This window comes from Oscarella lobularis, chromosome 10 (genome assembly GCF_947507565.1).
Source record: "Oscarella lobularis chromosome 10, ooOscLobu1.1, whole genome shotgun sequence".
In the NCBI taxonomy this organism is placed as follows: Eukaryota; Metazoa; Porifera; class Homoscleromorpha; order Homosclerophorida; family Oscarellidae; genus Oscarella; species Oscarella lobularis.
The window spans coordinates 1,918,698-1,942,645 of NC_089184.1; the positions used below are offsets into that span (position 1 = coordinate 1,918,698).

The window sequence follows — 23,948 nt, forward strand, 5'->3', positions numbered from 1 at the left end:
TCGCTCCCACGCCGTCTTCGGACCTAAAGGAGCCTTCGAAAATACGGCAAAACTCTCTGGGGATATCAGCGAAGGCGAAGTGTAGCTAAACGAGGTGTTGTAGATGTAGGAAATAGGAAAGGTGGAGATCTGTCGCGCTAGAAAAAGCGAGGCGCTGCGAAGCCTCTCTTGTGTATTGGACAGGCGAAGAGACATCTTTCCTTCGTCTTCGTCGAGTTCTAAGCAGCTGTAGGCCCTGGAACGTCCAGCAAAGCGAGATTTCTTCTACGTGGCTGTGTTCAGACGACCCGTATCAACCTGTAAGATATAATCAATAAAAAACAGGTACACGGCTAAAAGAAAGTGACAAGGACACATGCAGCTAAGAATGTCGTGACAACTGATTTAGAAAGAGCAATGAAATGAAAGAAAAGAAAGAGTCAGCTTTTAGAGTCAAAAAGCTGCGGCTAGCTAGCACACTATTGAAAGAGAGAAAGAGCAAACTCAAACTACATTAGCTAAGTCAGATGCAAACCGTCGCAAAATTTCCTGTGCTAACGATGCAATATAGACAGCATGGGTAGTACAATAAAAAGGACGAGACTGAAAGCAGAGACTTCGGCTGGTTTGCAAGATGCATCTATGCAGCCAAACAATCAATTAGGATTTAGCTCTACTCGTCAAACCGTTGATTTACTGTTGCTTCCAGGACACGATTTTTCGTCTTCCCCGTCGTCACAGTCACGAGCTCCATCACAGACAAAGTACTTGGGAATGCACTTCAAGCCGAGCCATGCTACTCGACAAGGAATGTGATCCGAAGTGCAAGTATCTTAGAAAGATAATCTCAATAGCATGGCGTATAGTATACATACACAGTAAGGCCAACAAATACCATTTTCAAGACACTGCTTTCTGTAGTTGTCTGACCTGACGTATGACTGCAGCCGAAGTGACATGGTTTCTAATTCTGGGTGTTGGTCAGAGCAGTTTTTGAAATAGTCGATGCACAACTTAAACGTTACGACGAGATTACAAGCGGTATTTTGTCGCTCTCCCGTCAAAGCTTGTATCTAAACACACCGTGTTCGACTACGTATAACACAGCGTATGGTAACTACTAATCTGTTTAGACTGTACCTGGCTAGAAAATTCAGAGTCAATTCCAAGGCGTACAGTTTGCCTACTCTCGCTCGTCAAAATAGGTAAGCAGTACGATATGTCCTGACTTTTGCATCTGGAAACTTTTGAACAAATACATCAAAGCTACATTCTACGTATAGCTTTTGGCTTACCGTGACGGCAGTAAAACTTGTAGGCGTCCTGGTTAGTTTCGTTTGCCCACTTGAAAGCCAATTTTACAAATTGATTATCAGAATACATGCATCGGTCTTTGATTTCGTCGAAGCACGACGTGAAGTTAGAGTAAGCCGTGCAAACGTTGCGCAGTTCCTTCCCACGTTGGTTCAAGGATGAGAGCTGCATGGCAGCGCGTACAACGCGGTGCTGTGAAAGTTTCTTCGGTGCAATAAGAAGTATGTACCTGTGCAGACAGAGACTTGTCCGAAGTGTCCTCCAGATACGCTAAACAGCGTGACACGTCTTGAAAATCGCACGTCTTCAAATTTCCTATAGATACAAAAAATACGCACCAAAGCTCAGCGCTCGTTTTCAGCTCCATACTCTGTTTCAGTACGCAGAAAGTTCGATAAAACGCCGATTCCACGAACGTCGCAGCGTTGACATTGCCTTGCCAAATGGGGCTTTGGCATGTTTGGTTCTTTTCTTTGTCGCAAGACGTTGCGTCTTTCAGAGCTCGGCATACGACTTCAGCGCCATACTCGTTTAGTTGAAGCACCTACAGTCAAAATAGAAAGCGAACTACTACTAGTAATATATATAAGCATGCCTGTGAAGTTATATTCTGTTGGAGGGAAATAAAAGGAACATTTTCATTATTCGTGGTGAGAGATTGAAAGCAGCTGTTGTCCAAGCCGCAGCCTAAAATTAGTCTAGCAGTCACAACGCAGAGCCTAAAGTATAAATGACCATATAATTACCACAAGCGTAGGCCGACTCGTCCAACTCATCGTCACAATGACTCATTTTATCACAAGCCAAAGACAAATCACGGCAGCCCGAAGCGCCGTTAACAAAACAAGCAAACTCGTTTGGCCCGCATAACGCTTATATTCAAAATACGATTAGAATAAATTGAATATTGGCTATAAGTTATACCAGTTTCAAGGCATTGCTGTCGGTAAGATGGAGAATCGACGTAAGATGCAACGGCGACCAAAGATTCGACATCCATAGGAGATGTTGGCGGACAGAGAAATATTAAGTTTCGAATGCAGGATCGAAAATGAACCGCCGCATTGCAAGCTAAAGGACGCATTGCGTCGCTGAAGCTTCTAATCTAAAATAAAAAGGCCAATAATAAAGAAAACAGAAGAAGTATTCTTGCGTCACATGAAAGGGTCTTTGTTCGGGTTATCGCGTGCATGATGATAAAACTATACCTGGTCGGCGAAGGGCTCGCCACTGAGAGACAGAGCGATGCCAGTAGTGTTCCAAAGTTGAAGAGAGCTACTGCAGCGATCGCGAAGTGACTCTTCTGTTGACACGCAAGTCTCTATAAACAAAGTAGGCAATTAAAACTAAGGTGTATTGATCGAAGTTTGGCTCCGTCCGAGCACGGAACGTACGCATAGTCACGTCGGGCAAAAAGAAGAAACAGAGCAGTGCCAAAAGGCTCGCGCTCAGAGTCAGCTGCCGCATCATGCATATAAGTTTACTGCGTGGGGCAAAGTGAAACCGCAACGCTTGCACATGCGTCAAGCGAAGGGACCGTCCCTTCGCGTTTGCCATATGACCGTGAGAACATTAGCTGAAGGATTCAACATGTGCAACTTCTACATTGACAAAACAAAAACAGTGACGTCAGCAATTTTTTTTGGGGGGGGGGGAGGGGGGGGGGGGCGTGCTTCATGAAATGTACTAGCCAAAGAACTTACAGCCTTCAAAAAGCTTTTTGTCTTGCTTTTCAATTGGAAAATCTACCGTCAGCGTGTTCAAAGTCGCGCCACCGCTCTTAATAAGCTAGAAAAAGGTTAAAATGCATGTATAGTACGTCAACTCTCGCCTCAAACTTACCACATCGTAACTGTAGTACGGTGCAACGTAGACTCTTCCATTACCGGCGGAGCCGACATAAAAATCCAGACATGCTCCCAGTGACGTTTGTCTTCTCTTCAACATTACCACCGGTTCGACGTAGAATGGAATAGAAATGTTTACTTTTAGGCCAAAGGTTGCAACCGATGACTAAAGAATTTTAACTAATATGTATAAAATAGACGTATTCTCGCACTTACAAGAAAACTGAGCTCAGCTTTTGCATAAGACGACAGCGTGACACTTGGCTTGAACAGACCGGAAATGATTGGCGACGACAGAGGGCACACTTCGTAGCCTAATGTAGAGCCGTAAGTAACATTACTGGAAACCTGTAGGGATGCCTTCAGTCCCAATTTCAAAGGTAGCTCAAACTGCCTTGAAACCAATTGATGGGTTCTGTCTTCAATGTCAAAAGATCCCCCGCGACAAAGACTGAACGTTTCGTCGGAATACGGAATAAGTGTTATGCTACCAAATCGTATAAATCGCTTCAGCTCCGCCGATTTTTCGTTTCCAGTCACCGACACAAACGCGTCTATGATCGGAATATTGCTACCAAATATGTTTACCGTTGCAACGGCTTTGGCGAAAACAAAACCGAAAGGACCGGCATTCGCCTCCGGCAAGTTAACACCGGCAAAAACTCCGGCTACGACATTCAAACCCGTCGACGAAGAACCAAGAGTAGTTCCGTATAGATAGCTGGCGTGCGATTTGTAGTGCTGTTTCTCGTATTGACGTTCGCTTTCGCTTGCAATGGTGTTGAACAGGGGACTGTTGTAAGCCCAATCCGAGCTGCCCTCTCTTCGAACTCGTTTGTTTGTCTTGGCTTTCACGTAACTGTTGTAGGTCTCCGTCGTTTCTTGGCTACGACCGCGCTTCAGCGCTGCGACAACGGCCTCTTCAAGTTCACTTCGACTTTGACTGAAAACTTCGTCGCTCCACAAACGATTGCGTAGAACGTCTAGAATTTCTTGCGCAAAAGTCTGCGAAATGTTTCGCCCCTCCTCCAAGCGACTCTGCAAAAAGTCGTCGACATATGTCTGGTTGACTTCTGCTATATGATTTAGAGCTAAGATGGCTGCGTCTCTAACTGCTTTCGAAGTTTTTGCCCTTTCAAGTACTCCTACTATCGATTCAACGGCTTGCATCTTTCCAGCATTGCCTAAGGCTAAGAGAAGCACCACCGCGTCTGAATCGGCGTTGCTAGCGAGAAACTTGCTCAGCAAAAACCGAAGTACTTTGTCGGATGCTGGTTCGCCTAAATTTCGAGCGAGTGCGCCTAAAGCTAATGTCGCCTCTTCTTTATGTACGTCGTCGTTGTCGTAAACGAGACGCATGATTTGCGTTACGAGCTGGTCGCTAGGATTCCGCAAAAAGGCGACACTCGAGAAAAGGAACCTTACGCTCAAGCCTGAACCTAACGGATCTCCCAACAGCTGTGCGATCACCTTGGTACAGTACATACAAATTCAGCGCGAATAGTGATTAGGAAAGTTGGGAGCGGATTTTTTTGTACCTGTTGAGCTTTGCGCGTTCCTGATGCAATCAAGAGCGGGAAAAGGCGTTTTCGTTCGGAAACGTTCTGAGAGTAGTTGCCAGTCAAATTCATTTTTTTGAGCGAGGCATTGCTTACAGTAAGAAAAGCTTTTATGACGACATCGGTTGCAGGCGTTTGTCTATGACTCGAGCAGAGATACTGCTCGCAGAGACCCTCCAATTCTACCAGCGGTGAAAGTGTCTCCCCTATGTAATATATATAGACAAGCTATGACTTTTTTGATGAAATCATTTACAGTTGTCGTAGCTACTATTCTCTTGAAGAGCTTTGAGAAGTTGCGACAGTTCCAAGTACTGCCGATCAAGTTTCCTCTTTATAACTTCAGCTATTCCATTGTGTATTGGCTAATAATTGTAGAACGATACCATTGACTATTGTACCTTTTGTTTGCTTCCCCTCGACTGAGCTAACTTGCAGTCCGTGCGTATCTTCAACTGAGAAAAATTGCGCTGATCTTTTCTGCCGCAGTTTGAGACACTTTATGAGACGAGCCGAAAACGTTTGTTCTATCCGAATTCTGTTGCTAGGTAAACTTTCCCTAGCAGACGTTTGACGTCTTTGGTGAAGCGACGTTTGAAGGACGCCCGTTATTCTAGTTGGCATCGTGCTTTTCTGACTTAGAATCGTCACTTGATTCTCATTGTATTCGAACTCCGAAGGCTTTGCATCAAAGCCGGCAAAAAGCTTTTCCATTTCCGAACTGCCACTACGTTTACTGATGGAAAGTCTACCTTTCGCTATTTCAACAACACTTAGGACAGAAAACAAATTAGAGCACGTTAGATAAACAATCTTACATGATTTACGTGTAGTGGACTTTTCTTCTGCTGTTTGCGTCCGTTTCCACAATGTCATTTTCTCCTTTGCACAGCGAAGTCTGGAACAAACTCGCTATTGATTTCTTGAAGTTTACAACTTCTGAGTCATCGTCGTGAATGTGAAGAACGTGAATAACAGTTCCGTTTGACAGCTGAACGAAGAAGAACGGATTTCCAAACTGTTTAGGCAATTTTTCACTTCCATTAGATAAAATAATTAAATCAGTGAAGCAAAACATGGCCAGCTCTACCTTTGATCTTTTGCATCAAGAGTGGCAGCCAAGCTCAAATCAACTTGATATTTTAGGCCACGAGTTCCATATAAAGAAAGGTAGTTGTCTGAAAATATAGAAAATGCAATCAGTGAATTCGAACTGAAACGCGTGCAGTAGTCTGCCCAACCTGCAACGCACGTGACGTTTGCTACGAAAGACAAGGCATTCTTTTGATCTGAAAGGAACTCTTCTGTCCAAAGTTTCTGCTTTAGCGTTATATTGTAGGTGAAGACGCTTTCCTGAGAAAACAACTATACAAACGAAGCCTTCCTGTTACAAGACTAATTACTTTGGGGCAACGAAGTGAAAGGCATTTAGCGTCGGCTTTAGCAGCTGCTGAAGTCACCAAACTGCTCAAGATGATGAAAGTGACCGTGCTCATCTCCTAAAACACAAAACCCCAACTGAAGATACTCAGATTGCGCTTCGACGACGGTACCAGCGGGTTTACCAAGCAAGTAGCAAGTCACAACGCTCGATTTGGGACACGTAACACGCAGTGGGGACTCCGTGGGAGACTGGGAGACGGCTGACGGCTCGTTCCCCAAACCCGGATTTCCGTGTTAACTGTGATTGACTTTTGTTGATTATATTGATTGTTTCTCGGTTTATGGCGGATGGTTGATTCATAGTTACAAAGGGGCATCACATGGTAGAGTCACAGTGTAGACACAGTAAAAAAAATAAGAAACCCTTCCGTAGAAAAAAAAAGACGAATTGGTGCAGGAAGAAAATACAGCAATATGACAAAGCGAATATTCAACATGCATAGGACGTCATTTCGACGCCAGTAACATTGACCACTACATCGCTATCCGTGCGAAAAACGAGCGGCAATCCGCATATAACAGCGTCCATGGCATCGAGTCGACCGATCTCGCGCAGCGAGTCGACGAGAAGAGCGACGGTGCTGCTACTACGCTTCTCGAACTCGCGCAGAACGCGATCCGTCGCGCTGACGACGCCCTGATTCTGACGAATATCGATGAGCGGCAACTCGTCGACGAGCCCTAGCGACAGAGCGAGCAGACACCAATCGCGACCGAGCGGATCGACGGGATCGAGAAGTCGACTCAACTCCTGACGCGTCTTGACGTCGAGCAGCTTGACGTGAGCGAGCGGCGCCGAGCGCGCGGCCAAGAGCATCTCCCCGCAGCCGCCGCAGAGCAAATCGACCAGTTTCTCCGTGAAGCCATTTCGATGGCAAACGACGCCGGAGCCGCGCTGGGATTGAAAGATCTGCTCGGGTTCGTACCAGGCGTCGTCGTCGGCGTACGCGGCCATGTGACGAGCGCTGAGCACCTGCGTGACGACGAACGTGCCCGGACAGGCGGCGTCGATCGTCTGCTGAAGCGTCTGATGAAATCGCTGCAAATGGGCGACGCACTCGCGACGCGTGTTGTCGCCGGCGCCGCGCACGGCGATCGTCACCGCGCGATGCGACTCGAGGGCCGTCGTCGTCGTCGTCGTCGCGTCGAAGTGGCCTTCGACTTTGATTTCGACGTCGCCTCGAACGCACTTGAGCCCGTCGCTCCACAGCGTCAACTCCTGATCGTCGAAGTCGTCCGAGAATTGCTTTCGAAGGCGAAGTTGAAGCTTGGGAAAGAAACCCGGCGGGAGAATGTCGTACGCGGAGCGACACTCGACGCGAACGCCGACGTAGACGGTCATCTCCGGTTCGGGCACCCAGATGCCGTGGAGCTTGTCGAATTCCATCAGAATGGGAAATTCGTAAATGGTCGAGGCCTCGTCGCCGTCGCCGTCGCCGTCGCCTTCAGTCGAACACGAGCGGCACAGTTCGAAGTGCTCAAATAGACGAAGAACGGAGAGAGCGTTCAGGTCGCCGTAGACTCGCTCGATTTCTCGCACCGTTATGCGTCCGGTCATCGAGCGAATGCGCGGCCGAGACGCTCCCTCGGGCGCCAGCGCCGGGCCGATGAGATCCGAGCAAAGGAAATTGGGATCTAAAACGACGACATTTCCGAGAGCACCTCGATCAATGTAAATCAACTAAAAAAAAGAGAAAAAAGAGATATTTCGAGTAACGTCCTTCTATTTTTTCGTCGTTTCTCACGTCGCCGCTGTCGTTGAGGAATTTCGTGACGAGTTTCAGTTTCTCGGGACCGACGAGAGGATTGACTTCTCTCTCGACGAGCGCCACGTAGTCGGGCCACGGCAGAACGGGAAACTCGTAGAAGCGCTGACGCCACTGGGGCAAAGTCGTTGCCAGTGCGCCGCACAGACGCGGAGTGAGAGGACCAGACTAAAAAATAAGATTATTAGTACATGAACTCTAAATAAATCGTAGGAGTATACCTGAAGCATTTTCTCTCTGACCTGTCCCAAGTAAAGTCTCAACGCTTTGACGTCGCGCGACTGGGGATGGCGAGCGTCGACGACGAAAACGCGTCCGCATATTTCGAAATAGTGACTGAACGCTTTCTGCACCATCTGCAATATCTCGTCGGCTTCGCTATTCGCCGCGTCGCCGCCGCCGCCGTTTCGTTTGACGAGAAGATCGCCGCGCGTCGCGACGAGCACGATGTGAGGTCGATGTCGACTGAGACCGCGATGACGAACGATGTCGTCTCGCGGCAATTTCGCCTTGATGAGCGCCAGCCAGAAGAGAACGCGAGCGCGACGCTGCTCCTTCGTCTCGCGCAGGCTGAACGTGACGAGATAGATCGTATTCGTTCCGCCGAGAAAGTACTCGTGCGCGGCGAAGTAGCGCTTGTTGCCGGACAGATCCCAGACGGAGAAAAGGCCGGCGTGCGGCACGACGATCTCTTGGACGTGAATGCCGTGCGTTTGACGAACGTCGTCGGTCGCCGTCGCCGATTTCCAGCGAAAGAGACTTCGAAAGAAGCTGCACTTCAACGAAGCGATGAGCGTCGATTTGCCGACGCCGGCGTGACCGCAGACGAAGAGCTTGACTTTGGGGAGCGGCACGACGCCGATTGCGAGTTGACTGATGAAAAACGATTGCATGTTGGGCGGTTTGACTCGGAGGAGAAGTTCGGCGATTTCCGGGTTGCCCGTCATGCTCGCGACGTCGTCAGCCGTCTGACCAGCCTGAACAAAAAATAATAATGATAATAAAAAACGTAAATACTTTTCGGTCTCTTACATCGTTCGCTTGATGAACGTCGCAGCCGCCTAATACCAGACATCGAACGACTTCGAAGTGACCGTGCTTCGATGCCAGTTGGAGGGACGTGACGCCTTGCTATTTGCACACACGCGTTTTTTCTTGAGAGCTTTTATACCGAAAGCCCTTATAACAGGTTACCTTGTTTTGCACGTTCAAGTCACAACCGCCCGCGTAGAGTGTGTGAACGATGGGCAGGTGGCCTTCGCGACACGCATCGTGAAGGCACGTTTCTCCGTGCTAGGGAAAAAGAAAGGTGATTTGAAACCGACTAGAATTAGATATATGATAGCCAAGGACACCTCTCCTAAAAGGAACACAAGCACTAAACCAATTTGATTCGCTCTGCGAGGGAACCTATTTTAAATTAATTCCCAATAATCGTATTAATTAATTCAAAAATTAGCTCAGGAACGGAGCAACGTGACGTCAAAAAATTCTTATTCACTCTTATTCTACAGTATCTACTAATAAGTTGTCGCTCTTGGTACCTTGTCTTGCAAATCGAGAGAACTTCCACAGTTCACCAAATACTGGACAATGTCCAAGTGCTGTCGACGAACGGCCAAATGCATGGCAGTGGATCCGTTCTACAAAGTCACGTGATAAATTTAATTGGGCGTAAAGCCATTTGGAAATCGAATTCTGCCTTATCGGGAATATCCAACTGACAGCCGGCCTCGCAGAGACACCGAACGATGTCGAGATAACCGCGCACAGCTGCCATGTGCAATGGAGTTTCGCCATCCTATATCAATTTCGGTCCACAAAAGAAAACGGCCTCCCTCGGTGAACGCACCTTGTTCTGCTTATCGAGCATCGCTCGAGCGTGGCAGAGACACTGGACGATGTCGTAGAAACCGTGCCAGCACGAAGCGTGCAACGTCGTCTCGCCGTCCTGACGAAAGCATGGGAATAAGTACACGGAACCCTCACTACCGCAAATTTATTTAGGCAATGGGTAGTACAGGAAATGGGTTTACACAACCGCTCCGGTTCCCCAAAGGATTTTTTCAGTCATGCGACGGTGACTGACTGCTCAGTGCTCACCTTATCCTGAATGTCGAGCGACGCGCCGACAGCGCACAGATACTGAACGATTTCCGAGTGTCCGTAGCGGGCGGCGACGTGCAAGGCCGTTTCGCCGGACTATTATCGAAAGATGAGAATCGGGGCGCGAGCCCCTCCCCTTCTCGCGCCTTTTTACCTTGTCTTGGACGTTGAGCGCGGCCGCCATCTGGCACAAGAACTGGACGACGGCCAGTTGACCGTGACGTGCTGCCCAATAAAGCGGCGTGTTGCCGTGCTAAGACATCGCGATCCCCTTTTTATATAGTTTGTTCCTCTCGCGGGGGAATAATCGCTCACTTTGTCTCGAACGTCGATGAAGGCGTTCTTTTCGTGCAAGCATTTCACGATGTCGACGTGACCGCCTCCGCTGGCGACGTGAAGCGGCGTTTCGCCGTGCTGCGAGCGAGGAAAAGATAACACGACGCGTCTCCACGGATCGTTTCTCTCTTTCACCTTATTCGTGCAATTGACCGACACGTTCGGTTGGACGAGAAGCGCTTCGAAGGTCGGCTTATCGCCGTCGTCGACGGCGGCGAACAAGTCGAGAACGACCGATGGAAGCTCCTAGAAAAAAAAAAACCGCGAACGTCGTCCCCGCGTTGTCGCCTTGGTTGCAATCGTACCTCGCGCGTGCTGCTGCGACGTCTCTCGCGATGATTCGATTCCCCCATCGGCGTCGGCGTCCCCTTTCACCTACCCATGCGCATCTACATCTACATTCGTCACGAGATCTTTAATTTATTGGTTTAGAGTGAACGCGTTATTTATCTACGCACGGAGCCTGTAAAAATTCCATATAGAGTATATACATACCTATTTAGTATTTACAATGATCGTGCACGAGTCTCCCACAGCGCGATATTTTTACCTACCTTTTTCTGCTTTACTAACTTATCTCGACCGTCCCGAAAACCGGCGTAGGAGATTTGACTTTGACTCGGCGTCGTGACGAAAACTTTGATCTCTTCCCCGCCCTCGGCTTTCGCTTTTGGAGAAGACGATCTCACCTTCTCCAGACGTGGATGAGACGAATTGTCGTTGCTTTCCAAATTGCCGTTCTCGCTATCATTACAGGTGGGCAACTCTTGTTTCTCTTCCTCTCCGGAGTTCTTTTCATCTTCGTCGTCTCTGTCCGAAGAGGCGTCAAGTTTCATCTGATCAAACGCATCTATACTCGGAACAGAATAGCGTCTCCCCCTTTCCAAAGTGTCATCGAGAGCAGAGTCCGACAACGCGTCGCTATCACTTGACAGATCACTAGCACTAGACTGCAATGCAAACAAAAAACATGTCGATTCTTAGGAGCTCGTGTGACAATGCTAAGAAATTCACCATTAGATCATCTCCAAGACGCAACGCTTGACATCGTCTGTATGAAAACGCCATGTTTTTCAACTTGACAGACATGCGTACTGCATGCAATGCCGTCTAAGTACAAAAGAAATTGGTGCTGCCCAATTAATAATCATTATTATTGATTTCGCTCTTACTATCCATCGACGTCTGGCATTAAATTTCCTCAGAGCGTGCGTTCGTACGCTACCCCTCTTTGGACTGAAAGGCTGTTTGACACAAAATAAATACATGTACAGTCATAACTATTATTCCTACTTTTATCCACGGATGACTTAGACACTCCTCTGCACTCATTCGTTTCTTAGGATTCTTCACGAGAAGATGATCGATAAAATTGATGGCGTCCAAGGATATTTTCTGATTAGCGAAGTATTCATCAAAGAACTCAAACTCGACAGCGGAAACATTCTGAAACGTCTCCTGATCGTTTTCTCCAAGAAACGGAGAGAGCCCACTCAATCTGAAAAAAAAGAGATAAAATATCGGATAAAATGACGCTAAACCACTTGCAGGATGTAGGCAATGACTCCAACAGCCCTAAACGGAAATCAAAACAATAGACAACAAGACAAAGTAATATGTATGTATCCCTAGTACCACATGTCTGCAGCAATAGACAAAGGTTCATAATTGACGATTTCAGGAGCTGAAAATAAATGCGTAAATGAACGACTCGCCCATCCAACCAACCGACTTCCATACCAACGAATTCCGGAGTCCCAAGCATTCCGACGAAATCGCCATCGTCCAATTTCCTTGCGAGACCGAAGTCAATCAACTTGATGCAGGATATCGACGACTTCTGAGTCAATAGGATATTCTCCGGCTGCGCAAAAGAAACAATGAGAGTCAATATGACAATGGACCCATGCAGTGGGAACGAGGGCGGGCGGGCGGGCGACCTTGAGGTCCAGATGGACGACATTCCGCGCGTGCAGATGAGATACCCCGCTGAGAAACTGCGTCATAAAGTCGACCGCTTCGGACTCTTCGAACGCGTCCTTCTCGGCCAAATACTCGAACAATTCCCCACCGGATACCCTAGATAAGACACAGTAAATACATCGTCGTTGCCCGAGGGGGTCCCTCTCCTACAGTTCGGTCACGAGACAGGCTTGTTTCGACGTTTCGAGCGCGTCCTGGAGTTGTAGGAGGTTCGGATGGTGGCGAGCGAGTTCCATCGCTTCAACTTCGCGTAGAATGTCGTCGCGATTCGTGCCGCGACGACTCGAGAGGCGACGCTTCTTCGGTATGATCTTCACGGCGAAGTTCTCGCCCGTCAACTTCTTCTTACATTTCATAACAACGGCAAAGTGGCCTCTAAAAAGCGACGAAGCGTGTCGGAAAGGAGACGAAGGCGGAGCCGTTCTGGGCGTACCGTCCTAGTTCGGTTTCGAGGGTGTATGCGTTCTCGATCGCCTCGTCGCGAAGCATTTCTGCGCCTTGTCTTTGTTATATGTACACTGAGAACCGCGCACTCGCAGACCGCGATTACGATGTGAACCGGAAATCAACTCAATTTGTTTTGTGGGAAATCGCGGGCTAATGAACTCATAAACGTCATATAGTTTCACACTAAAGAAATTTCCCACTCTCTTTATCTGATAAATAGCTTTCGACGGCGTCGTTGAGATCCTGCTTCGCCAGGATGAGATACTGCGCGGCAGTGGAACGGTGCGGACATCCAGTGATGTCGCACCACTCTTTGACGAGACGCTTGTTGTGCTTTAGAAACGCTTTGCACGCGCTCGACGTTGGGGCGGCGGGGGCGGCAGCTGCGGGCGGCGGAGGGATAGCAGAGGCAGGCCCCGCGACAACTGGCCCAGCTGGCCTAGTGGCCGCCGTGGCCTTCCGTGGACGGGGCACACTCGAAGTCTCATACTCAATGACGTATTCGGGATAGACGCGATAGTGATTGTATACGACGTACTCGTCAAAACCGTTTATATTGCCCTGTTATATAGGAATGATATGAATCACGGAAAGAGTAGAGGGTGAATTTTTTTTTCTCTTACCCTAACGGAGTCGTACGTTTTTGATTCTTCGCGCGACTTCGAAATGATTTTCGGTGGCTCGCGTTTCAGTGAAGGATCCGCCTTTCCCCTGGGGTATTCCTAAACCAAAGATGACCGAACGAAATTTTCAATTGAACTGGTCACCTTCGTATCGCCGAGTAAAACGCGGCAAAGCAACATAAAACGCTGTATCTTGGCCTTGGCCTTGGGCCAATACTGATCACATTTCTTTGGATTATCGCTAAACGACTTCCATTTGTAAAATATATGACGCTGCCCCTCCCTCCCCTTCCAACCTGAAATATATCCCATTGCCAAAGTTTCCTCCATCGCGACTTAGGCGAGAGTCGAGACCTTCATCAGCTATGTCGCAAGCCGACGTCCTAGTCGTATGATACAGAAGCTTCTCGCACACATCGAATCCCGTCGGATGCGACTTGATCATCTGATCTCGTTCGAAAAACAGTCGTCGATACAGAAACGCATTCTGTATTCTCTGGACGCGTAGCGGCTTGAACCCAACGTTCATAAGCGGTTGGACGACTCTTCGATATTCCTCATTGCCTTCCGTTAGAGAAATGAGATGATAACGCTTAGGAGCAGCAGAAGAGGAGGCAGACGTCGTACACGTTGGACAACGAGTCCAATAAGACGGTAGATCCGATTCGAAGCTGCGAGAAGCAGTCGCCTTGCTATCGGTTCCCCGATTTGCCACGGTGTCAGAGCTCATAGAGAAACGACGAGAAGTCGGCTTTTTTGCCGGACGATGATTCTCCAATTTATCGACGTCGATTACGGCTTTTCGTTTTCGGTTTATTTGCAACGATTCGGGATCTATTGATTGACGATGTTTCGCGTTCTTTCGAGTCTCTTCCACTTTTAGGGACGACAGCACGTCGAGGTCAATTCGTAGTACTTTGGGTTTGGTGCCGTCGCGACGACCGTGCGAAGACGCCTTTTCCGTTTTCACTATTGACAGAGATGGGCCGCCGCCGCCGTCGCCGCCGTCGTCGTCCTCGGTCGATATTTTTGAAGATGTCGTCGTTTCTTTTTTGCTTTTGGATAAATCGGATTCCAACAACTGTAAGGCGAAGATTCTGTCGGCCTCCTCCTGTTCGTAGCGTCGAATCTCCGCCCGCTGACGAGACAAGATGTCGTCTGCTCTAGATCGTGCGTTCCTGTGTTCGCTTCCACGATCCATGAAGCCTTTCTCAGCGAACAACGCGGGAAAAGGCGTCGTACATAGGGGAGTTTTCCTTGCGCATGCGCGTCTTTCAAATCTTCGGTGGCTTCTCGGATGGAAATTCTCGAAGGCAACACGAACGTCAAATCGCTACGGTAACGTCTGCACTTGCACGAAGAAGACGTCACACGCACGAGTAGTTGTTCTCCAGACGCGGGCGTGGCTGCATCGACGGCATAGCGAAGAACTTGGGAAAATTCGTCGTCTGCACAATGGACATTCCGTGGACCGTGACCAAAACAAAATTGGGCGCAGAACCGTGTCGAGTTCTCACGGTCACGACAATGGAACGAGAAATCGTCGATCGCGAAATCGCGTCGATGCCCGCGTGCGATTGCGTCGTAGGAATAGGCGGCGGTCAAGCGATCGACTACGCGAAGTATTTCTCCTGGAAGCGCGACATTCGACTCGTTACCATACCGACGGTCATCAGCGTCGACGCCTTCGTCACTCCGGCTTCCGGTCTGAGATGCAAAAATGACGTCATCTACGTTGGGACGTCCACTCCCGATCCGCTCGTAATTGATTATGACGTCATTCGAACTGCACCGCGCGAGTTGAATGTGGCCGGAATTGGCGATATATTGTCGATTCATACGGCGACGTTCGATTGGGAATTGGCGGCGAGTCGAGGAAAGAGTGAGTACCCTTTTGACGAGGAGTCCATCGGTCGTGCCAGACAATTGCTCCAGTCTTCGGTTTTTGATAAAATCGCTGATATTCGAGGAGTAACTGACGACGGTTTGTGGAGCATCGTCGAGGGATACATGACCATCAATACAATCTGTCTTCCACTTGGTCACTATCGAGTCGAAGAGGGATCGGAGCACTATCTGTTCTATGCGCTCGAGAAGAAATTGAAGCGGTCGTTTATTCACGGTCACATCGTCGGGCTTGGCGTCTATTTGATGAGCCGTTTGCAGAAGAACGACTTTCTGCGAATCGATGAAGTGATGAATAGCGTCGGGCTGAAGTATCAGCCCGTTGATATGGGACTGAGTCGTCGCGACGTTAAAGAAGCGCTGCAAAGTCTCAAGCAGTTTGTTGCAAATCGATCCGATCTTTGGTTTACTGTAATTGACGACAAGAACATCACGGAGGAGTGGATAGAAACCAGTCTCGAAGGCCTCTCATTTGCACCGGAACTATAGCTAAATTTTCCAAAGAATTGCATAGGATAGCCTGAGAGCTAGATTACATTACTTTTTTTCATATAAATAAGACAGAGGTGTGTCTGTTCGCGAGGGTGATCTTGGATTCTTCAAATATCTATGCAGGGACCGGGACGCAGAACATGAGCGAACAACCTGTTCTTCAGTTGGGAAACTACATTGCCAGACGCTGGACGCCGAAAGATCGAGAACACGTTCTCAAAATCATAGAGGATGCTATTCGAACCGGAAAGTGAGGGTGTGATAGACGCCGTGCAGGCGGAGGAATATTACTGGAAGAACGACAGAGGCGAACTTTTCGTGATTGAAAACGTAACAAACGGAGAGATTGTCGGATCTGCGGGATATTACGACGTATCGGCCGCGAGGGGAGAGCGGAGCGCGGAAGTGAGAAAAATGTTCTTGAAGCCGGAGGTGAGAGGAAAGGGAATCGGACGAAACATGTTGGCCGTGCTGGAAGAAAGAATGAGATGTAAAGGTTTTAGAACGGTTTACATTAATTTTTAACGGCCGGGTTTTGCAAGAGAGCGTGCCGGTTGTACGAGGCGGCCGGATACACGGACGCAGGCTCTGCGCACGAGAATGATTTGCTATTAAAGAAGAATCTTAATTAATTAACCCGGTTCTCGTTGATGACGTTCTTGCCTCATAATTTGCCTTCCGCTTGATGACAAGTATTGAGGAGAGATCGGAGCACTATCTCTTCTATGCGCTCGAGAAGAAATTGAAGCGTTTCGTTTATTCGCGGACATATCGTCGGACTTGGCGTCTATTAATTTGACGGAAGAGTTGATAAAAACCGTTCTCGAAGGCCTCTTATTTGCTGCAGAGCCTCAGCTAAAAAAATTGCATAAGATACTAGACTAGTTAGTTACCTGACAGACTACGATTTTGTCCTCAAAGCACTTGAAAAAAAACCGCATTGAGTTAGGAGAAGCAGACTAAATTTGCACCATGTTAGCACATAGCTACGATTCAGCGTGGACAGAGTTGACTGAGAACATTACACATACGAAGTGTTTGACATGCCATTGACGATGATGTGCCGTTCTCAACGGCACGTCAGCCCTTTTTGCGTTCGATACTCTCTTCTGTATGCAGTATAGTATCTCAACGAAAGGTGATAGCTACAAATGGCATCTTTATTTTATTAGGGTTTACCTATGTTAAAATCCTGACCTTGTTCCTCGGCATCGTCCCCAATCAAGAAAGCCACATGAGTTGTAGTGGTACTGAACATTACGATAGTATTCAGCAACTCTGTGAGACGCTGAGTAGCTATACTTGTTGTAGGGACAATCTAAAATTTCAATATAATTAATTAACAAACAATAAAGGTTTATAGAATACCATAGTAGCAGCAAGGCCGGACCGCACGCGAATGACCTCCGCAGTGATTTCCACCGTGCTGAGGAATAGGATTTGTGCAGTGACGAACCCAAATCTGTGTTCCTTGACCGCATGATCTGCTGCACGGGCCTGATTTTACCCACTCAGACCAGCCTCCAGGACCTTGAGAACCTGTCATAATCACAGACTATTACATTGAAATGACGTACTTTGACAGGGCTTAGTATTGCAACGTTCCCTTTCCTTTCTATGACCCTTGCATTCATCATCAGAACTAGGGTTTATGCACTTTCTCTTTTTTGAGCGAATTCCTTCACCGCACGTTTTGCTACAAGGAGACCAAGAAGACCAGTCGCTCCACCTCACAGGAACTAAATTATTGCTAAAATTTCTACACAATCTTACACTAAATCACTTTACCAGGACAAGGCTTTTGATTGCATTTTCCTATGTTGAAAAAAAGGCCGTGACATGGACTTCTACTGAGGCATGATCGCAACTGCACGCGGATGCCTCCTCCACATGATCTTGAACATTCCATTATAGCCTTCCAGTCGCTCCACTGACTTGTGCTTGAAGTAGGAGCTGAATAATAAAAACAGCATATCAATTAGGGGCGCGGAATACATGCTACGAACATACATAAACAGCTTTTGCAAGGTCTGCTATCTGTTTGCTTTGCTCCTCGTTCGCAGTCTCCCTCAAAGAGCCCTCTGCAAGCTCTAAACCTCTTTTGAACGCAATCAACGCACGTTTTCCAGCTAGTCCACTCTCCCCACGATGTCAGTGAAGTTAGAGAAGCGGCTGAAAGGCACGGGCATTAGACTAACAACGGGTGCCGTGCTTAGAACTTACTAGAACAATTTTGGCAAGGATAATTTGATGATTTCCACGATCCTCCCGAGCGCGTGAAGCAGCAAGTGGAGAACGTACTTCTCGAAGTCAACATAACGTTTTCAGTAACCCCGCAATATTTTTGCCAGCAAATTCCTACAAAAAAAGAAATAAAGATCTAAAACCAAAACAACGACATTCCATTTCATAAAATAAACTTGAATTCAGAGCTACATAGCGCATGCAGTCTACCTTCAAGTTCCTTTTTTGCAGCTTCTTGATAAGCGACAAGACTCAGAAGTAAAAGAATAAAGCGGTTGCGCATTGTTTCTGCAGATACAAAAAAGGGTATGAGTGCGCGTTACGGTTGCTCCTCCGCCCTCTATATAGCTCCCAGCTCTATAAGACGCTTGCAAGCTTTAATTGGTTATATAAAACCGAGCTCGTTTGGGGGCTGGGAATAGAGACTCTGAGAGGGAGATTAGAAGAAAACAAAATCCAAACGTATGAGCTCAGTCAGCGAATGACAACAAGAGACAAGAGGAAACGTACTTTACAGAGCGCTAAAGCATGCAAATTAATCATGAATTGCATTTTGAGCAGATTGTGAAGTAAAAAGCGTTTACCTAACGTGACGAGGACTTTGCCAAGTTTTGGGGACTCAAACTGTAAACAGGAAATCCCTCCCAAAAGAGCAAATAATTCCCCGGATACAAACATCACCTGATAAATTATCCCACTCACAATTCAGCCACAAAGCACGCCCATCAAATTAGACTAAGATAGAAGTTGACAATGCAGTACGTTGCGATATGCCATGCAAACAGTGGATGATGCTTGTACTAACTGTTGTACAGTTTCACTTCGAACAGCTCAATCCCTTCTCCATTCGATAGCTTGTCTTGTAGAGGTAATGATAGTTCACCGCGCTGCGATAGCTACAAATTAAGGCTTTATAGTGCAATTATCAACGTGACCTACAAAGCCTTTCACCTTGTTCCTTTGCATCGTCCCCATGAAAAAAATCCACACGATTTAGTGTAGTACCGTGGTTCCTGATAGTATCGAGCAACCCGGTAAGATGCCACATAAGTAACTTTCTTGTTCGGGCAATCTAAGTTTCTCGCTATAAAATTGAGTTTTACTTATCATTAACACAGGGCACCATTGCAGCAATTTTTAGATTCGCTTGAATGGCCTCGGCAGTAACTCCCGCCATGTTGAGGAGCAGGACTGTTGCAGTGACGAACCCTATTTTTCACTCCTCGACCGCATGACCTACTGCACGGCCCTTTGATCCACTCGGACCAGCCACCGGGAACTGCCCAAACCCGTAGCAATTTATCGATCTTTTCACGTGAAATAACACACATCTACCTGGACAGGAGTTCGCATTGCAACTCTCTTTTTCGTTTTCTTGACCCCAGCATTTGTCTTCAAGGCACTTTCTTTGTCTGGATCTAATTCCTCCTCCGCAAGTCGCGTTACAAGGAAACCAAGACGACCAATCGCTCCACTGTCCGTAAACTACGTATATTATCACAACGTTTCAAGGCGAAGTTCTTGTGGAACTATTTTACCGGGACAGGGCTTCCGATTGCATTTTTTTACATTGAATGATAGGCCATGGCATGGACTTCTGAGGCATGATCGCATCTGCATAATGATTCCACCTCCGCATGTCCTCGAACACTCCATTAAATTTATCCAGTCACTCCACCGACTTCTACTTGGGGTAGGAGCTGATACAAGACAAAGGCAATGATATAACCGACCTATTGCAAAGGCATATACCGAAGCAGCGACGAGAACGTTTGCAGGGTTTGTTCGCCGTTTGTTTAGCTCCTTTTTTGCAATCACCTTCGACGAGCCCTTTGCATACTCTAAACCGTTTCGTGACGCAATTCACGCATCGTTTCCAGTCACTCCACTCGCCCCACGACGTCAGGACGGATGAAGAAGCCGCTGGAAAGTCGGATGTTGATAAACCCCCCCTCTTTCAGTAAAACTTACTAGAACAATTCAGGCAAGGGTCATTTGATGATATCCACGACGCTCCCAAATGGTTGAAGCAGCAAGCGTAAAACGTGTTTGAACTGAGTCTCTTGTTTCCGGCGACTCCACACTCTCTCTCCCAACAAACTCCTGTTAAAAAAATAAAATCGTAAATTCACTTATTTGAACTCTTTGCAAAGTGAGTACCTTCGGGGTCAATTCCTGCAGCTTCTCGATAGACAGCGAGACTCAGAAGTAAAAGAAAAAAGTAGTTCTGCATGTCTTCAAGTTCTGCAGACAGTGCCATGCGACATTAGCGTCACGCGAGTAGCGACGCGGCGTGGGCCTAGCTCGTCAATCCCGCGAAATTGTCCTCCCCCCGATATCCTCCCCCTTTCCTCTGTCTATACGGCTAGCTTAGAAAATCTCGCGCCCCAGACAGGCGTGCTAATTCTAAAGCAGGACAAGCATTCAGGTCGCAAATGAAGGCGTGATATTATACTGCTATATGGTTTTACGGTATTTATACCTACAAAACTTGCCTATAATGAAACCTGTTGATTTCAAGTGGATAGTGCTGCATGCCTAGTGTATTCACAAAGGAAAAGTGCCTTACCTTAACCAGCTAGGTTAGCAAAAACCTCTAAACGTTTGTCGGATTGCGCAAGAGCATGCGTGGTTTCGGGGACTCGGAGAAACTGTAAACAAGAAAACTTTGATGAAGTACCATTTCGAATTCCAAGAAGTTGTCCGAATGTTGTTTACAAATTTTATTCCAGCTCGAGGTCTTTTCAGCTGGTGCATAAAAAACAAAAAAACAAAATAAAAATTCAGAATTACGTAATGCAGTAGTGCCAAAATTTTCTCGCACCGTTTCAACAAATTTTGAAGGCGCCTGAGAGAGTCAGACTACGCGTTTCGTCTAAATATGAAGTAGCTTAGAACGAGTATTCGGTGAAGAAACTAAGGTTAATGTCAATTTCTATTTCCCACAGTAATTACTTATGAGCCTTGCAGCTATCGATCAATGTGTGAAGATGGTTCAACTCGCCTAATGCAATAAATGTAGGCTATCTTGCCCTTCGCCACATTTGGCTCGGCCTCGAGTGCTCGCTCTGCTCTCAGGTGTACCCTGGTCAGAGATATAAAAAAGTACTCTTTTATATCTCTGCCCTGGTGTACGCCAGCGTACTTTTCTCCCGAATGTGTGTCAATCCGTGACGTCATCGATAACCTTTACACGACGGGATACACAATGACGCTGTCGCTCAATGACTGCAGAAGCCGGCCCCGCACTTTGGCCCCGAAGTCAAGTAGATCAGTGGCGGATCCAGGGGCAGGGGGGGGGAGGGGTCATGGGGTCTCGATCGACCCTCCCTTTTTCAGGCTTAAAAGATTTTTCGTGAATATGAAAAAGAATTTTTAGATAAAAGCCTTAGAAACAAGGCTTTTAAAAGATTTATGCAAACTGCGTGACCGATGGACGATTAAAAATTAGCTTAGAATCGCGGAAATTTAGCCAAAAACCACGCCCTCTAAAAAATTTTCTGGGGCCCCCCAGACCCCCGCATTTTTAAATCCTGCATCCGCCACTGTAGATGTTGCCAGAGTTCGGAAACATATTGCTGTGTGTCTCGCGACAGTTCGCAGAGCGACTCCAGAGAAAACAATCGTCATTGAGCAGCTTAGCTCGGCTTTGAGCGAAGAAAATCCTGAACGAGTCGTTCAAATCGTAACTCAGATTATTTCGGACTTCGAGCCAGCTTCTTGCGCGAGCGTCTGCTCTGACAATGGACTTGCCGCGGTAAGTCCTCGGGTCCAACAAAGGGCCCCCAACAAATGGTCATGCTTATCCGGGCACTGAACAGGAGAAATCCACTTTTGATGGGTCCCCTTACGCCAACAAATAGGCACAGTGCAAGGTATGTTTTGTGATTTGGTCGCTGTCGTCTCGTGTGCGAATAATTCCCCGAACACAAGGGCGCGCGCGGGCAAAGCCCGCGCGCGCCCTGGTGGGAGGAGGGGCTCTCAAACGTGATCGGGCAAAATCTCAAAGTGTTTGTCTGTCTGTCTGTCGGTCACGCTCACGTCACAATCGCTCAAGAAAATGAAAAATGAACAGTGGGACTGTTCATTGGCTGTGATTGATGATAAAATGTTTGTTGGAGGAGGGGGATGGGCGGGGAATTCAGTTGAATGTTTATCAATGGAAAAACAAGAGTGGATTGATATCAAACAAACCACAGAGGGAGGGTGTCAATTGTCATCATGGAATGGGAAACTCGTTGCAACAGGAGGATGGGATGGGAGCAATTATGTTGAAATGTATGATGAATTGTCTGGGAGTTGGCTTCCATTGCCATCAATGAATCAGGGACGATGGGACCATGGTGCATGTACAACAAAAGACAATGAACTAATTGTAGTGGGGGGAGATTGGGGTGCTCGAAACTCAGTTGAATGTTTGAAAATGTAATTTTGTTTTTGGTTGTAATAAAAATTCGTGTTTTTGTGTCGATCGTTCACAGTTCACTTCTCTTTCAAGATAGAAATGAGGCAAACATTCCAGCAACGCTTTTGATGAATTTCACATGTTCTTTTTACAGTTTCAGATAAATGGCCTGCGAAATAGAAAAAAGGAAAATTCCCCGGACGAGCAGAAATTACGTAGACTGAACGCCTGTTGAACGCCTATAACAATCGAACACTCACCGTTCCAGTCTTCCCAACATTAGAGCTCTCTCTGGGTGGTCGCAAAATTATATCACTATCTGGGCACTTCATAGCGAAAAGTATGATGACCAGGTAGAAAAGAGCAGCGTAACGGAGAAAGAGTTTGCATTGATGTGCAAGAAATGGGTATGTTTTTGCTCATCGATTTGCTTGGATCGTGTTGCAGATTTCAAAATTTTTGCGAAAGTAAATTCGCAATACAATGATGTTGCGCATCCGAAACTAGGTCGAGCCAAAATAAAGGAAGTTTTTGCAACGTTGCATTCAATGGAGAAGCCTGGTGAAGAGGAAGAAGAGGAAGAAGAGCTTCCGATCACTCCAGCTGAGGCGCTCAGAATTCTTGCTTTACTTGATAACTGTGATGCATTGCCTGTTTCTGAAGAAGTGTGAAATTTCGTCTGTGCTTGCTTCCGATTGAGTTGTTGAGTTCAATGAACTCAAAAACTGTTGTTTTCTAAAACTGATCATTATTTGCATAGCGCATCAAGTTTAAGTTGTTCACTTGTGTTTTGATTTCAAAAGCAGTTACCTTACAAACAAACATTACGCAATTACAGTAAATGTGCCACGTGTAAAAATGAATACCAAATTCAACAAGCAAATGTATACAGTAGTAGCGAGGAGACCAATAATCGATTAGAACGCCGTTAGTGACGCCGTTGGTGACGCCAGATCGCGAACTCAAGCAAAGTCCCGCGCGATTCCTGCACGGCAATGACCGTTATGTCAACCGAGATTGGACAAATCAAATTTTGATGCCGCTTTGGCCGTCGGCGAAGTAATCAGGTGCGATGGCATCTCCTCGGCGTTGACGTGTAGACCAGATAACGTCTCGTGCCTGAGAGATCGACGCGAAGTCCCGGTCCGAAATGGGAGCCCTGCCTCTTCTTCGTCTCACAACAAGTTTTGTTTTTGGTTCACAACTCGCACGAACACGACGCGTTTGCGTTTCAGGACGGCTAGATAGGTGGTGCAAACATTCGTTGCTGTCTTGATATCCGGGATTTCTTCTCGTGATTCATGAATTCAACAGAACCAGCCCTACAGCTTCAAATTGAAAGCGAAAAGTACGTCGTCAGGCACTGGACGCCTAAAGATCAAGAACCTCTTGTCAAAATCGTGCAGGCTAGTCTAGCCTCCTCTGGAGGGCAATTCAAGCCAGAGGGACGAGACAAAGACCTTATGCACGTGGAAGAATACTACTGGAAGAATGACAGA

At 47.2% G+C, this 23,948-nt stretch overlaps 8 protein-coding genes across 16 annotated transcripts; 1 reads left to right on the forward strand and 7 right to left on the reverse strand.

The window, feature by feature from the left end:
- Positions 1-292: 292 nt before the first annotated feature.
- Positions 293-3,073, reverse strand: LOC136192154 (vitellogenin receptor-like). Its single transcript, XM_065980673.1, has 13 exons — positions 2,997-3,073; positions 2,688-2,894; positions 2,502-2,614; positions 2,218-2,398; positions 2,040-2,165; positions 1,889-1,980; positions 1,663-1,837; positions 1,523-1,608; positions 1,275-1,458; positions 1,120-1,223; positions 875-1,052; positions 677-811; positions 293-619 (listed from the first exon to the last, which is right to left on the reverse strand). Exons 2-13 carry the CDS (start codon positions 2,848-2,850, stop codon positions 534-536), a joined length of 1,623 nt encoding a protein of 540 aa, XP_065836745.1. The 5' UTR covers positions 2,851-2,894; positions 2,997-3,073; the 3' UTR covers positions 293-533.
- Positions 2,921-6,270, reverse strand: LOC136192153 (uncharacterized). Its single transcript, XM_065980672.1, has 12 exons — positions 6,253-6,270; positions 6,103-6,198; positions 5,941-6,052; positions 5,790-5,877; positions 5,527-5,736; positions 5,101-5,471; positions 4,956-5,045; positions 4,796-4,905; positions 4,679-4,744; positions 3,357-4,610; positions 3,136-3,306; positions 2,921-3,081 (listed from the first exon to the last, which is right to left on the reverse strand). The coding sequence occupies exons 2-12, from the start codon at positions 6,193-6,195 to the stop codon at positions 2,980-2,982; spliced, it is 2,667 nt and encodes an 888-aa protein (XP_065836744.1). The 5' UTR covers positions 6,196-6,198; positions 6,253-6,270; the 3' UTR covers positions 2,921-2,979.
- A 116-nt stretch (positions 6,271-6,386) lies between these two features.
- On the reverse strand, positions 6,387-10,764 carry LOC136192160 (death-associated protein kinase 1-like). Its single transcript, XM_065980679.1, has 13 exons — positions 10,656-10,764; positions 10,486-10,596; positions 10,330-10,428; positions 10,169-10,267; positions 10,012-10,110; positions 9,761-9,859; positions 9,611-9,709; positions 9,453-9,551; positions 9,103-9,201; positions 8,941-9,039; positions 8,130-8,885; positions 7,888-8,076; positions 6,387-7,823 (listed from the first exon to the last, which is right to left on the reverse strand). The coding sequence occupies exons 1-13, from the start codon at positions 10,701-10,703 to the stop codon at positions 6,573-6,575; spliced, it is 3,147 nt and encodes a 1,048-aa protein (XP_065836751.1). The 5' UTR covers positions 10,704-10,764; the 3' UTR covers positions 6,387-6,572.
- LOC136192162 (death-associated protein kinase 2-like) lies at positions 10,755-12,897 on the reverse strand. The gene is made up of 10 exons (XM_065980681.1): positions 12,767-12,897; positions 12,484-12,708; positions 12,291-12,429; positions 12,091-12,214; positions 11,986-12,034; positions 11,899-11,925; positions 11,644-11,848; positions 11,523-11,594; positions 11,365-11,460; positions 10,755-11,300 (listed from the first exon to the last, which is right to left on the reverse strand). The coding sequence occupies exons 1-10, from the start codon at positions 12,820-12,822 to the stop codon at positions 10,857-10,859; spliced, it is 1,437 nt and encodes a 478-aa protein (XP_065836753.1). The 5' UTR covers positions 12,823-12,897; the 3' UTR covers positions 10,755-10,856.
- On the reverse strand, positions 12,888-14,655 carry LOC136192161 (uncharacterized). Its single transcript, XM_065980680.1, has 4 exons — positions 13,700-14,655; positions 13,548-13,644; positions 13,404-13,502; positions 12,888-13,341 (listed from the first exon to the last, which is right to left on the reverse strand). Exons 1-4 carry the CDS (start codon positions 14,602-14,604, stop codon positions 12,964-12,966), a joined length of 1,479 nt encoding a protein of 492 aa, XP_065836752.1. The 5' UTR covers positions 14,605-14,655; the 3' UTR covers positions 12,888-12,963.
- A 49-nt stretch (positions 14,656-14,704) lies between these two features.
- Positions 14,705-16,375, forward strand: LOC136192163 (glycerol-1-phosphate dehydrogenase [NAD(P)+]-like). Its single transcript, XM_065980682.1, has 2 exons — positions 14,705-14,741; positions 14,798-16,375. Exon 2 carries the CDS (start codon positions 14,859-14,861, stop codon positions 15,795-15,797), a length of 939 nt encoding a protein of 312 aa, XP_065836754.1. The 5' UTR covers positions 14,705-14,741; positions 14,798-14,858; the 3' UTR covers positions 15,798-16,375.
- A 281-nt stretch (positions 16,376-16,656) lies between these two features.
- LOC136191966 (properdin-like) lies at positions 16,657-18,716 on the reverse strand. Its single transcript, XM_065980403.1, has 9 exons — positions 18,629-18,716; positions 18,255-18,332; positions 18,024-18,158; positions 17,811-17,972; positions 17,589-17,753; positions 17,378-17,539; positions 17,169-17,330; positions 16,998-17,118; positions 16,657-16,945 (listed from the first exon to the last, which is right to left on the reverse strand). Exons 2-9 carry the CDS (start codon positions 18,325-18,327, stop codon positions 16,870-16,872), a joined length of 1,056 nt encoding a protein of 351 aa, XP_065836475.1. The 5' UTR covers positions 18,328-18,332; positions 18,629-18,716; the 3' UTR covers positions 16,657-16,869.
- Positions 18,629-21,945, reverse strand: LOC136191965 (coadhesin-like). Of its 9 annotated transcripts, none has more exons than XM_065980399.1 (11): positions 20,869-21,945; positions 20,205-20,792; positions 20,016-20,147; positions 19,797-19,967; positions 19,583-19,744; positions 19,380-19,529; positions 19,168-19,323; positions 18,996-19,116; positions 18,828-18,940; positions 18,726-18,779; positions 18,629-18,668 (listed from the first exon to the last, which is right to left on the reverse strand). In XM_065980399.1, the coding sequence occupies exons 2-9, from the start codon at positions 20,302-20,304 to the stop codon at positions 18,862-18,864; spliced, it is 1,071 nt and encodes a 356-aa protein (XP_065836471.1). In that variant the 5' UTR covers positions 20,305-20,792; positions 20,869-21,945; the 3' UTR covers positions 18,629-18,668; positions 18,726-18,779; positions 18,828-18,861. The 9 variants fall into 9 exon arrangements, with proteins under 9 accessions (XP_065836471.1, XP_065836467.1, XP_065836470.1 ...); XM_065980395.1 differs by having other exon boundaries at positions 18,643-18,668; positions 18,726-18,940; positions 20,869-21,129; positions 21,190-21,945; XM_065980398.1 differs by having other exon boundaries at positions 18,643-18,668; positions 18,726-18,940; positions 20,869-20,919; positions 21,000-21,945.
- Positions 21,946-23,948: the final 2,003 nt, after the last annotated feature.

What these genes read in the sequence shown, in the direction of transcription:
- LOC136192154 (XM_065980673.1), bottom strand. Translation starts at nt 2,850, where the DNA reads ATGGCAAACGCGAAGGGACGGTCCCTTCGCTTGACGCATGTGCAAGCG. An exon ending in CGAGTCGGCCTACGCTTGTG is followed by an intron (nt 1,981 to 2,039) that starts GTAATTATATGG and finishes GACTAATTTTAG; the next exon opens with GCTGCGGCTTGGACAACAGC. An exon ending in ATCGTGTCCTGGAAGCAACA is followed by an intron (nt 620 to 676) that starts GTAAATCAACGG and finishes TTGGCTGCATAG; the next exon opens with ATGCATCTTGCAAACCAGCC.
- LOC136192153 (XM_065980672.1), bottom strand. Translation starts at nt 6,195, where the DNA reads ATGAGCACGGTCACTTTCATCATCTTGAGCAGTTTGGTGACTTCAGCA. An exon ending in GAACGCGCAAAGCTCAACAG is followed by an intron (nt 4,611 to 4,678) that starts GTACAAAAAAAT and finishes TACTGTACCAAG; the next exon opens with GTGATCGCACAGCTGTTGGG. An exon ending in AAGCTGAGCTCAGTTTTCTT is followed by an intron (nt 3,307 to 3,356) that starts GTAAGTGCGAGA and finishes AAAATTCTTTAG; the next exon opens with TCATCGGTTGCAACCTTTGG.
- LOC136192160 (XM_065980679.1), bottom strand. Translation starts at nt 10,703, where the DNA reads ATGGGGGAATCGAATCATCGCGAGAGACGTCGCAGCAGCACGCGCGAG. An exon ending in CGGTCAATTGCACGAATAAG is followed by an intron (nt 10,429 to 10,485) that starts GTGAAAGAGAGA and finishes CCTCGCTCGCAG; the next exon opens with CACGGCGAAACGCCGCTTCA. An exon ending in TGCTCGATAAGCAGAACAAG is followed by an intron (nt 9,710 to 9,760) that starts GTGCGTTCACCG and finishes AAATTGATATAG; the next exon opens with GATGGCGAAACTCCATTGCA.
- LOC136192162 (XM_065980681.1), bottom strand. Translation starts at nt 12,822, where the DNA reads ATGCTTCGCGACGAGGCGATCGAGAACGCATACACCCTCGAAACCGAA. An exon ending in TGGGACTCCGGAATTCGTTG is followed by an intron (nt 12,035 to 12,090) that starts GTATGGAAGTCG and finishes ATTTATTTTCAG; the next exon opens with CTCCTGAAATCGTCAATTAT. An exon ending in ATGCCAGACGTCGATGGATA is followed by an intron (nt 11,461 to 11,522) that starts GTAAGAGCGAAA and finishes TTTTGTACTTAG; the next exon opens with ACGGCATTGCATGCAGTACG.
- LOC136192161 (XM_065980680.1), bottom strand. Translation starts at nt 14,604, where the DNA reads ATGGATCGTGGAAGCGAACACAGGAACGCACGATCTAGAGCAGACGAC. An exon ending in TTTTACTCGGCGATACGAAG is followed by an intron (nt 13,503 to 13,547) that starts GTGACCAGTTCA and finishes TCTTTGGTTTAG; the next exon opens with GAATACCCCAGGGGAAAGGC. An exon ending in AAACGTACGACTCCGTTAGG is followed by an intron (nt 13,342 to 13,403) that starts GTAAGAGAAAAA and finishes CCTATATAACAG; the next exon opens with GGCAATATAAACGGTTTTGA.
- LOC136192163 (XM_065980682.1), top strand. Translation starts at nt 14,859, where the DNA reads ATGGACATTCCGTGGACCGTGACCAAAACAAAATTGGGCGCAGAACCG.
- LOC136191966 (XM_065980403.1), bottom strand. Translation starts at nt 18,327, where the DNA reads ATGCGCAACCGCTTTATTCTTTTACTTCTGAGTCTTGTCGCTTATCAA. An exon ending in CAATACTAAGCCCTGTCAAA is followed by an intron (nt 17,331 to 17,377) that starts GTACGTCATTTC and finishes CAGGTTCTCAAG; the next exon opens with GTCCTGGAGGCTGGTCTGAG. An exon ending in CCGGCCTTGCTGCTACTATG is followed by an intron (nt 17,119 to 17,168) that starts GTATTCTATAAA and finishes TTGAAATTTTAG; the next exon opens with ATTGTCCCTACAACAAGTAT.
- LOC136191965 (XM_065980399.1), bottom strand. Translation starts at nt 20,304, where the DNA reads ATGGCACTGTCTGCAGAACTTGAAGACATGCAGAACTACTTTTTTCTT. An exon ending in TGCAGGAATTGACCCCGAAG is followed by an intron (nt 20,148 to 20,204) that starts GTACTCACTTTG and finishes TTTTTTTAACAG; the next exon opens with GAGTTTGTTGGGAGAGAGAG. An exon ending in CAATCGGAAGCCCTGTCCCG is followed by an intron (nt 19,530 to 19,582) that starts GTAAAATAGTTC and finishes TAATATACGTAG; the next exon opens with TTTACGGACAGTGGAGCGAT.